This window comes from Etheostoma spectabile, chromosome 7, assembly GCF_008692095.1.
Source record: "Etheostoma spectabile isolate EspeVRDwgs_2016 chromosome 7, UIUC_Espe_1.0, whole genome shotgun sequence".
Lineage (NCBI taxonomy): Eukaryota > Metazoa > Chordata > Actinopteri > Perciformes > Percidae > Etheostoma > Etheostoma spectabile.
In genome coordinates this window covers 9681095-9693512 of record NC_045739.1, presented here as the reverse complement: position 1 = coordinate 9693512, position 12418 = coordinate 9681095, and the positions used below count along the sequence as shown (strand labels likewise).

The 12418-nt window shown below is 41.4% G+C and overlaps 1 protein-coding gene across 1 annotated transcript in view; it reads left to right on the top strand.

Moving 5' to 3' along the window:
- The window catches only part of LOC116692652 (homeobox protein Hox-D3), a 3184-nt gene extending 605 nt beyond the window's left edge, over positions 1-2579 (top strand). Inside the window, exon 2 of the mRNA XM_032521119.1 lies at positions 1446-2579. Within this exon, the coding sequence (XP_032377010.1) occupies positions 1446-1987 (542 nt within the window). The 3' untranslated portion in view covers positions 1988-2579. The remainder of the gene's footprint in view (positions 1-1445) is intronic.
- Positions 2580-12418: the final 9839 nt, after the last annotated feature.

The following is a 12418-nucleotide window of genomic DNA, read 5'->3' as shown; positions in this document are numbered from 1 at the left end:
ATATATATATATATATATATAGCAAAAACAGTGTAAATATATGTCATGCATAAATCTCGTTGTTCATAATCCATGTCCTTCACACTAGGACAAAACAGACAAGAAAAATAAATATAAATGAGACACTAATAATAATAATAATTATAACTAATAAATGCACACAGATATCACTTTTGTCATAGTCTCTAACATTAATATAAACATTTATAAAATTATCTTTCACTTTTAAAGCTATGAGTGTCCATTAGCTGCTCCGATGGGGTGAATTATTTAATTTAATGAGCATTTCCCTCATGTGTGCGTTGAGTGTTCAACTGATATCTGACCTCAGCTGTCAGACTTTGTGCATGCTGCAACTAAAGACACAGTTTACTTGAAAACAAATGTACAAACAGAGCAAGCACAAGTCTCACTAGGTATTACTAGAATGTGTCACCTGTATCATTTGTCATGCACAAAAGTACAACCATCAGATGTTTAGGCACTTAAACACAGTTAAACAAATATCAGTGTCTTGCTCATATGTGTTCTTCTGGGTCGTGTTTAGCACATGACCCAGAAGAACACATAATATATAATGTTCAACAGCTGCAGTGAGTAGACTATACTACACATTTGCAACTGATAAGCTTTTCTTCAATAACTGTAGTGTCTCAGTATGTTTAATAAAAAAGAAAGACTAGGATTTCAGAAATGTAATTAATTTTATAACAACAAAACAATATTAAATGTATAAAACAAAAGTACACGTTCAAACAACAAATACACATTTTTATTGCTTATATGATTCACCAATATGCTCACTTGAAAATAGAAAAATATTGAGATAAAGAATATCAATAATAGAATAGAGAATCATCACCATCTTGATGCCACAAACAAGCTAGCATACAACAAGGAAGCTCCCAGTGTGTTAAGCAGAGAGCTTTTCTCTCTAAGGTCACTACAGGCCTTATCAGGTTAGCTTGTTAGGTATCCATTAACCCTTGTGTGTTATGTTGTAATCAACAGGGCCCTCGTATTGTTCATATACATGTCAAAATGGAATCTCTAATGGTGGTTATTTTCAGTGGTAGTCCCAAGGTACCTTTTAAGTGACTGAGATGGGGATTTGACAGGTCTGCTTCCGTGTGTAGCTGTGATTAATGTGGCCTGTCAGGGTGCCGTAGTGGCGTCAGATGTTTCCCCCAGACTGGTTCTTCGGGAGGTAACTTTCCCTGAACACATGACACAGTAGACAGCCAGTCTTGTATAGTGTCTCAAGCATGACTGAATACGAGGAAGAGCTGAGGGCCCTACTTTGTCCCAGGTTGATTGTCTGAGGATTAACATGGGCCTTACCGGCACTTGAAGTCCTTCTGTGGAGGGTATACATTTCAGGATAGACTTGTTTAAAATGTGACTTTTAAGACCCTCTCTTCTTTATGTGCTTCCTTCTGCATCAGTCAGCAGTGGTGTAGCGGTGGGTCTGTCAGGCAGAAGAAGATTCAGTGTCAGGAGGGAGAGAGCAGCCTTCACCAACAGCCAGCTGCTGGAGCTGGAGAAGGAGTTCCACTTCAGCCCTTACCTGTGTCGTCCTCGGAGGCTGGAGATGGCGGCCGGGCTGCAGCTCACAGATCGCCAGGTCAAGATTTGGTTTCAGAACCGCAGGATGAGGTACAAGAAGGAGCACAAGTATGGGAAGGTGGCAAGTTTGTCCCAGTGGTCTCCCTGCAACCCTTCCCTCAGCTCAAGCTCATGTGCGGACAACCTAAGGTTTTCAGGTGCATGTGTTGTTGAAACTTCCTCCTCAGAGCTGCCCTTCATGGATTATGCTCCTATGTCCTCTCTTTTTGGTGTTCATAGTGACACCAGCAGTGGTCAGTGTATTCAACCCCCAGACCTGCCCCATCTGAGCTGCATACTTCCGTCTGTTGCAAATGGTCCTCCACCTTCCTGTACAGGCGCAGATAGTCGTCATCCTTCTGGCATTTCAAACTGGCCCTAGGGCCCCATAATGGCGATCCCTCCTGTGCCCATCAAAATCTCAATGATACATTCACTTTCACTTACTTATGAAAGACTGGAGGATGTCTTATTAGCCTCCCTGGGTGGAAATCCCCTTAATACACCCGTTCACCATTCATGAAACCTTTTAATTAAACTATATGAACATATCTTAATTAAAGGAGAGCTACAGTGATATCATTTGTGTTTCTCAGGCGCGGTGACTGAAGACTACAGGTCAAACTTGCTGCTCGTACTGTACGCACACGGCATGCACAAGACATCCGAGCGATTAATAATTACATGTTTCGCTGTAATTTTGCGGCTGTTTGCATTTATATTGTTGTTGCATGTATAATGCATGTGGGAATCATGTTATAAGTGATTTTTCTATTTCCCTTTATTGTCAGACAATAGCCAAGTGGTTGTTACATTTTCTTAGTGTCAGATTTGACCCTCCTTTTTCATTATCTACTGTAAATAACAGGTCATTTGTGTAAAATGTTTTAACTGTGAAATGGGCAGAATAATGTTCATATCGAATAATGTTATATTTTTTGTTAAAGCCATTAAAGGATACGGCAAGTCTTTGATACAGTTCTTGATTAATTGAGATGTCATACTGAACATGCTTAATAAATGCATTTGGGAAAACCGTAGCTCTTGTGCAATGTTTACCCTATTCATCGCTGATTAGAGTTACATTTATTTTCAGCAGTATTTCATGATTAAGGTTCCTGGATTAGATCCCAAATGGGGAAAAGAACCGGAAAGATTCTGTAATCAAATTAAGGCATGCTTTAGATTCATTGAAAACTCTACAGTACTGTGCATTTAAGTTGCACAATCTTGCCACATAAGCCTCTCCCTCGCTCCTGCCTACAAGTCCCTCACCATTAATCACTGAGACAAGGCAGTTTATCCAGCACTCCAACCCAAGCTCTGAACCCACTGGGCACTATGACAAGAGCTCTTGCCTCCTCCTTCCCAAGCCTTGCCTTTTTTTTCAATTGCCAGATTGTAGTGCTGCAAGTTGGGGCTGGCCTCCCTCTCAGGGGGCATGTTAGTTGTGTAGCTTAGAAGCCCTTCCAGAAGCCTAGGCCACAACAGACCGATGAGGTTCAATCACTAATTACAACATTTTATTTTTCAAGAATAACTTTGCTTTTTAACAGCATCCACTGTGTCATTTTGACAAGTGGAGTCTTAAATGTAAACAATGTCATGGAAACACTGTTCTTTTGCTATTTTGGATTTCATAATTTCAACTCTTGCTGAGCTAAATTACGCATGCGGGAATTATGTGTTCATTTGACAGAAGTGGGTCACAGTTTCTCTTGGGTCTCGACAGTTTTACAAGTCAAACATAGACAGCAACTTACACGATGAAGGAGTGAACCTCCTCTTACTTGATAGTGTGAGCCTGAGTATCAATAATCCTAACAAAATTTCCCACATTGTTTTGGACATGCTCACAGTTTTCTATCAGTGGTCGTGCAGTAAATGAGCTGTCACGGAGGACTTCTGACAGCTATGAAATGAGGAAGCTGATCCCCTGGTGGTACTGGATAGAATTACTTCCTGCTTCTAATACATTAGCTAATCAGTCAGTGGATCAGCTGTCATTTGGTAAATATGTGACACCATTTTCAGCAGGTCTCAGTAGGTCTCAGGGGAGCTATATAACAGCTATAACTCGGTGGAAATTTTGAATAAAATAAAATGAGGTCTACACCACATCTGCATCAAAGAGGTGGTGACAGCTGGGTAATTTAAGAGAAAAGTAATAAAGGCAAGTGAGAGAAAAAGGCAAAGCAAAAAAAAAATCTCCTTTTTTAAATATGTTCGCCTACAAAGAGAGCAAGAGGGGCGGTTGTGAAGAGGAAGAAGCAGACCGTGTTAAATTCCTGAGATTCTTGCATGTGCTGGGTGATTTATGGCGTTAATGGTGCCGAGGCTCAATAAGAACTTTACCTCTGGTTCCTAACCACATTCTCCTTCCAGACGCTAAAAGCCAGGAGGAGCCACGCACTGGAGTGCAGTAATTCTGTGGATGGGGTCAAGGAGGATCCCCAAGGGTCAAGGAAAGCCCCCCTTAAGGGCCCTACTGCAAGGGGAACTGTCCATTTCAGCATTAAGTTAGCCAGTTGTTCTCACATTGTGTGGCTCCTACTTAGCAACTAAAGTCATTATTTCCTTTTTACTCACTTGACCCCAGTTTGATGGCATCTGTTTTCAGGGGGGATCTACAAAGCCCCAAATCTTTACGTTTAAAATAAATTCTGCGCTTTGATCTGACTACAGCAAGGCATTAAGTGGAACTTTGAAGTGATGAATGATGCCAGCCGTGGTGCCATGAAACCAGCTTTGGTTACGGTCCATCATTAATTTTGAAATGTTTGCATTATGTCCTTTACAGTGACTGATGTACCACTGTCCCATTTGCAGCTGTTATGAAACTGATTTTGAGGTTAGACTTGAAAAATGTTCTATGCATCAAGACTTTTCTTAAGCTGCCATGAAAACAAGACATGCTACTTTAAGTATCTTTCAAAGCATTTGCTCCTGCATTCAACAAATGTAGAGCCTGAAACTCATCATGTTACTATCATAGTTCTACTGGAGTATTATGTTATTACCGGTATGTGGTAATTCCACTCATTGTATGAGGATTTCTGCCGGATGAAATAATCAGAATCAAAATCAAAAATACTTTATTGAGCCCCAAAGGGAAATTCTGTGTTACAGTTGCAAGAAGTACATAAATATCAGAGTAGAAATATAAATAAAGCAATATAAGGAGTGTGGCTATGTGCGGCATTTACATAGTTAAAGGAATTTTATGAGACGGTATTTACATAATTAAGGAATTGTAAGGTGAACTGTAATTATGAATAAGTAGTAGCAGAAGCAGTATTGTGCATTATAATTTAAGCCGGTGTTATTGCAGAAAACAGATATTGTCCAGTTTAAAACTAACTACTAAGTGTCTGTGTGTCAGACACTTACAGGGAGGAGTTATAAAGTTTGATGGCCACAGGTAGGAATGACTTCCTATGGCGCTCTGTGGTGCATTTTGGGGGAATAAGTCTTGACTGAAAGTGCTCCTGTGTTTGAGCAGCCACATGAGTGGGCGGAGACATTGTCCAAGTGACATAGTTTGACAGCATCCTCTTCTCGGACACCACCGACAGAGAGTCCGCTCCCCCCCCACACGTCACTGGCCTTGCGATCAGTTTGTTAGCGCCTGCTACCCTCAGCCTGTTGCCCCAGCATGCAACTGAAAACGGGATAGCACTGGCCGACCACAACTTATAAAACATCCTCAACATCGTCCTACAATGTTGAAGAACCTCAACCTCCTCAAAATAGAGACAGCTTTGGCCCTTTCTGTAGAGCTTGAGTGTTCTTGGCCCAGTCCAGTTTATTGTCCAAGTGGACTCCCAGGTATTTGTAGTCCTCCACAATGTTCACACTGCCCCCCTGGATGGAAACAGGGCTCACTGGTGACTTGGCTCTCCTTAGATCAGCAACCAGCGCCTTAGTCTTTGTCAAGTTGAGCTGTAGATGGTGCTGCTCACACCATGTGACAAAGTCTCCCACAACAGATCTGTACTCCGTCTTGTCACCCTTGCTGATACATCCAACCACAGCAGAGTCATCCGAAAACTTCTGAAGATGGCAGGACTCTGTGTGGTAGTTGAAGTCTTTGGTGTAGATGGTAAAGAGGAAGGGAGAGAGGACAGTCTCCTGCGGGGCCCCGGTGTTGCTGACCACGCTGTCTGACACGCAGTGTTGCAGGCGCAACACTGGGTGTCAGACATACTGTGGTCTGCCTGTCAGGTAGTCAACAATCCAGGACACGAGGGGGGGTCCACCTAAATTGCTGTCAGCTTCTTACCCAGCAGGGTTGGCCAGATGGTGTTGAAAGCACTAGAGAAGTCAGAAAACATGACCGTCACCCTGCTCACCAGCTTGTCCGGGCACACATGTGGTTGAGCAGGAAGATGATGATGTCCTCAACTCCCAGTTGGTAGGCAAACTGCAGGGGGTCCAGGAGAGGTCTGACAATGGGCCGCAGCTGTTCCAGAACCCATCTCTCCAGGGTCTTCATAATGTCAGTCCACGGGTCTGTAGTCCTTGGAGTCACTGGGATGTGGTGTCTTTGGCACAGGAACGAGTCTTCTACAGCATTGGGACCCTTTGGAGACTCAGGCTCAGGTTGAAGACATGGTGAAGGACTCCACATAGCTGGGGGGCAAAGGCTTTGAGCACCCCAGGACGGACACAATCAGGACCTGCAGCCTTATTAGAGAGGAGTCTACTCAGCTGTCTATGTGACAGCATCTGCTCTTATTGGTGTGTATGTTAGGCCTGTCTATTCTCTGATTGGCTGGTGAGCTAAATAAGAGTTTCCATCACTATCTGAGCACTATTGAGGACCCATTTCTCTCCCAGAGTATGTTGGGGTTTGTTTGGCTTTGGTCTTCATCAGCTGTTTTTGTCATCTTACACCACAATCTATGAATTGACTTATTTACACCACTAATTAATGCCAATGACTGACACACATTTTATTAACTGGAATAAACAACTCTTTCAATACTGTGGCCTTTGTTTTATCTATTTATTCACAACGCTTTGGCAAACAAACCTTCACCAGAGCACAAACAGAGTGATATCCTCCTCAAGACATAGTGATTATAGTAATATACAACAATTGCCCATCATGATATCAAACCTGAAACCATAAAATGGCATCTCATGGAACAATGTACTGTATGTGTACAATCTCAACACATTCAGAAGAAAAGGTCAAGTTGAGTTTTTAAGTTTTCTTTTAAATCATTATTTTTAATCATTTAATGATTTGTACGATGAACATACTTGAAAACCTTTTCGTAGTGTGACTGTTACATATAATACTTCGGTCCACTGTTGAGCAAAACCCAGAACTTTTATGCCTGGCCTTTAGGATATTTTGTTCTTTTTATGACCTATTAACCTTCTGAGCCTTTTTTCCTCCACAGTAGTAACTGCTGCCCACCAGTCTCTCCAGGTGCTTGTTGCTCAAGATGATTGTTAAGTATCAATTTCCGGTGTCACCTTTATGGGTTTTATTTATTTGTCTGTTCCTTCATGTGGAACGGAGCCTGAGCATTACTCAGGTGGATGGATTATAACTCAACTGCTACGACTCATCAATCTTAGAAATTTGACTTCCTGAATCTCATACAACTGTTACTGTCATATTACAGCAAAGCATTATCAAGATCAATGACATTTTAAATGCTTCCCAGTTAAGGATGATCGGTGACAATAAAAAGGTAAGTTGGTGATGAAACTGTCTCAGCTGTGGCGGCAATGTGCACAGTGACAGAGTCACCTGCTGGAGCTCACTTCTCCCTCTGAAGAGCTCCAGTTAAATGAATGAACTTGTAATCCCAACAGTCACCCTGCTAAATGTCACATGTTGACCATTATTGATCACACAAGAATTATTTAACACCCAACAGCTTTATCAAACAGAATCCAGTCATAGCACACTTTCTTTTGGCTGTTTTCACAAAAGAAAAGAAAAAAAAAGAATTATAATAACATCTGCAGCATTTAAATATATCAGACTGTTGATGTTTGGGTGTTGTAAATATTCAGCGTATGTTTTTAGTTTGAGGTCCTGGAGACTATCTTTCACAGCACAAACTGTGTGAATAATCCTTGTTGGACCTAAGTTGTTAAATCTAAACCTTTCTGAAACAGTAATATTACAGCCATGTCATTTTTCTGTCATTCAACAGTGGTCCAGTCATTACAAACTCATGCCATGCAGCCAAACGTTGTACTAACCCAGATACCTTCACTCTAAATTCTACTGGAAAGGCCAACGTTTAAAAAAAAAAATACAAAATATGTCAGCCTGATTTTTGGGGGCAGTGTGTATGCAGACATATAGAATATTTCCATTTGATGGAATGTGCCGCCATAAAATTCATGGAGTCCTGTGGTTGAATCTTTATATAACAGAGAGCTGAGAGATTATATGACACTGTCAGACAGTGTGCAAAAGGATGATTTTAACAATCTTGAAGCTGCTTAATGGGGAATAAAAGACATTAAACTAATATTTGGACATTGTAAATATCCAATACCTTATTTGTCTACACTTTTAACTTTCAAACTTTTCCACGGTTGACATTCCTTTTCAAGACTGCAGGAAAAATCCTTCCTGAGCCTCAACACAAGATTAGTGCTTTATTAATACAGTGTCATTTTTCTATCAGCATTTTGCTATTAACCATGATTAGCATGCACAGTAGACTACTGATCTACATTGTGAACAAGCAGGGGATGTTTAAGCAAAGCATTTAAAAAAAAACATGCCTTCTCTTTCCCTGCAGCGAAAACAATGCCGTATGAAGCATAATATTACAGAGTGTGCTGCAATGATGAACATTTCCTCCTGTTTCATGTTTAACCCTGCTCATTTCCCACAGTAAGAACTCCGGAAACACACAAGTGTGCGCAGCAGCTTGGGGGGAAGATGACTGATGGCTTGTTGTCATGGTGTTTGGGATTCTGCCGACTCGAAGCCTCTTGGCTCACTGAAGCTGTGAGGCGCTGCAGTACATACTACAGGCTATTGTTGAAAAGTCCTCATATTAGCAAGGTATTGCTTCATTGTCACACTGTTGAGCCTGTGCAGAATGCAATTATCTGTAATGTCCCTGGCCATTTGCACTGTAGTTGCATAGGATTTATGACTACAGTTCATGTACTGTGACATATTTTATACCAACTACGAAGCAAGGACAATTATTAGAATTTCACACCGTGAGTCAATGGATTTTATTGTTTTCAAGTGGTTATCCCTGGATTGCATGCAACCTGGGTATACACTAAGCTAAACCTCACTTCTGACATCACTATTTTTCAAAAATGTCAATATTTGAAAAACACAGACATGCCCATCAATCACACAGATAGCCATCTTTCAACCAGTCAATGTGCCACAGTTGGATATCTGTCTGTTTGTGCCTCAGCCCTGCTCTGACCCTTTCTCTCTATTTATTTCTCTTTGTCTTATTACAGCTCTATCATGATGCCACATTGATGAGCCGAAGCTCCATAAACATAGCAAAGATGGCTGTCATCTTCCCCTCCTGGAACTGCATTAATGGCAGTGACCTCTCTGGCTGTTGATAACAGTTGTCTGTCAGCGCTGGTTAATTCCCGTCTTGTGAGGGTCAAGAGCTAACATATAATGAGGCTTGACAGTGTTGGAGTGCTAGACATGGGTCTGGTGTCAGCGGTGACCATGTAGCATCATGTCAGCAGCAGCAGGATGAGGGTTCAATTCAAACCACGGAGGTAATCCGAGCACGGCCACGCTGATCCCAGGGCCTCGACTGCCTATTGACACACATCAGAGCATGGACGCAAAACAAATTAGCATCAGTCAATACTCTCCCTCCTCCTGCCTCCTGACACAGCCACCCAAGTGCTGTCATGTTTGCCTCACCTCCAGTCAAAACAATAGAGACAATAGAGAGCATGATGGGAAACGACTGCACTGAAATTTAAGAGGATGTTTTTAGGGTTGGGGGCAGAATATACACATATCTGGTCTGTGTGTAGATGAGGTGCAGAATTTGGTTTGAGGCAAATCAATTTCAGAAGTGGATCAATTTCACTTGAGATTATTTTCTTGCGTATTTCTCATTCAAAATGTCTGGTTTAGGGGATACAAGCTGTCCAGAGGAAGGAGCCTGGCTGTAGATGTCTTATTTTTTTGTGCTAAATGTGATAATATAACTTCTGTTGCATAAAAGGTGCTGGGCAGTGATGTGGAACAACTCTTCCAATATGCTAATAAAGCATATGGCACTGAACAAACATGGATTGGTGTTCTTTTTCTACATGATAAAAAGGTTACGTGGTTTTAAATGTAATTTGAATATGCCCAAGGGCTGTACTAGACTGAGGCTGCTACGTTAAAAAAATAAATACAAAAATAGTTTCTTCTTCTTCTTCTTCTTCTTCTTCTTCTTCTTCTTCTTCTTCTTCTTCCTTCTCTTCTTTTTGGTTAGGATGTCTTCTCCCTCTCTGCAACCCCTTCCCGCCTCCCCCTCCCTCTGCTGAAAGCCATTACAGAAATACAATTTCTAATACCTCTGCACAGGTCTTCGATCGACTGCAAACAAATTTATATTCAGGCGGTAAACAGAAAGCTGCAGAGATTTATTTATTGAGTGTGGAGGAGAGAAACAAGCTAGCGCATGAACCCTGAGTAACCTCCGAGCTGACATGAAGATGGATCAGTGCACCCTGCAAATGCATGGAGAGAAGGGATATATTGCACTCAGTCATTCAGCACATCGCTGCCTGTAGAATCCCATTAACTCCCACAGCTGGGACCATATTTCTGTGTTGTAAGAATGCAGTTAGAAGTTGTTCATTACGCTGAATTATTTTGTAATTACTGCAGACTTAAAAGACAAAGGAGATAGTGTTCCAATAAAACGATAAGAACAGCAGCAGATTGTTTTAAGTTTGGGTTAAATATCATTATTAACATAATAATAACATTATTATTATTATTATTATTATTATTATTATTATTGTTATTATTATTATTATTATTATTATTGTTATTATTATTATTATTATTATTATTATCATGGCATGGCTTTTAATGCGTTATTAGATTAGATGTTTTGGCTGATCTAAGCAAAGAGGGACAGGAACCATAAATAATTCCACTTCCAGTTCCAAATAATATAATTTTGACATCATGGCTCCAGCTTCAGTGATACTTTGTAAAGCGACTAAGCCAATCACATGAAACAGGACTGATAATTATACTTGCTAATTATTTAATTCAATAATTGTATTTATATATCTATTCAATACATATTGAAAGCAAAATAATTAGGCAAACCTGAGATTATGCGTTAACACTGGCGCATAATTCCGGTTAGTTTGAGTGTATAAAGGCTAAACGATACACAGATGTGTGTATTTGAAAGTGGGTCACTAGACTTTAGGAGACAAAAAACCTCTGCTGCACTGTGGAGCTCATTGACATTTCACTTCTGTGCTTGAGGTGAAAACGCTGGGCTGCTGTGCTCCTTCAGCTGGTAGAGTGAAACATAGGTCGGTTGCATTATTTGCATGTTTTTAGAGTAGTGTAGGTGCAGTCCTGGGTTTTGTGTATTCATCTTCTTCTGTGCATGTACTATGGGAGTGTTTTTGTTTGTTTATGTCACAAGTTTGAATAGCAGCATGTAGCGTTGTTTGCACATGCATGGAAAGTATCACACGGTGATTCATGACTGAGTAAACACAGATGTGTTGAGAAGGGGGGAAAAGCACAGTTCTAAGAACTGATTTTTGGGCTTTGTATAAACGAACACGCTCTGTTTTTTGGCGGATTGATCATGCAGCTCATCTACCCGAGGAGCTAGTTTAACCTGGAGATGAACATGTCTGTCTGACAATTACAACTTCTTGATCTCTGCTCGGAGCCATTTCTGTATTTGTTCGAGGCTAATTACAAATCTGCTGCCACTGAACTTCTAAATACCAGCTGTCACGACCTCTGAACCCATTAAGTGTGCCTTTCACATGACCTAAGCCCTTTGCTAAAGAGGACCAGTGGTTTTCAAGAAGCCTTGACAAATTTGCATAATCCATTAGCTGCATCAATGTAGGCTTATATTATGCTAATTTACCTTTGGAAAAAAGAAGGGTTCATTGTTGTCATGAAAAATAATCAAAATACTAGAATTTGACCCAAAACGTATTTCTCTCTTTCTTTGTGTGTGACACAAACACGTCTGACATCATAGCCTACCTGTTTACATACAGTAGGTGAGAGGCCCATGAAGGCCCCGTGTCTGCGGCTGCTGATCATGATGACCTTCCTCGCTGCCTTTAAATACGTTTTGTAGTTTTGCTGTGGCTGCATGGTGAAACTCCTTGGGCTCGGACACCATTAAAATTTTGACCTATAGTGAGTTTCTCAACTCGGTCTGATCAGTGTTGTCCTCTCTGATGACAGAGATGTCCAGCTATTGGCCGAGACCAGGAGGGCACGTCATCTCCATCAATCAGGGACTGCTGTTTCTCCTCTGAGGAATGTCCCCACGGTCGTCCAGCCGCCTGACCATGCGTTACTTGGATGCATGAGAGGCCGGGCATGAAGTGCAACCCTGTCCAATGATTATGCAGGGGAGAGGTGATAATGACTTCCTATCAAGAGTTAACGGCCGAAGGGGAGAGTAGCCCTCTGTTCGTGGGCTTCTGCCGAGCAAAAGAGGTCATAAACCGAGACCTGGATGGCAGGACTCATCCTGAACTCGGCAGTCGTGATGAGGAAGGGAAACTGGATGTGAAAGTCGCCCCAGGATTTAATTCTCCACATCCCCGGTAC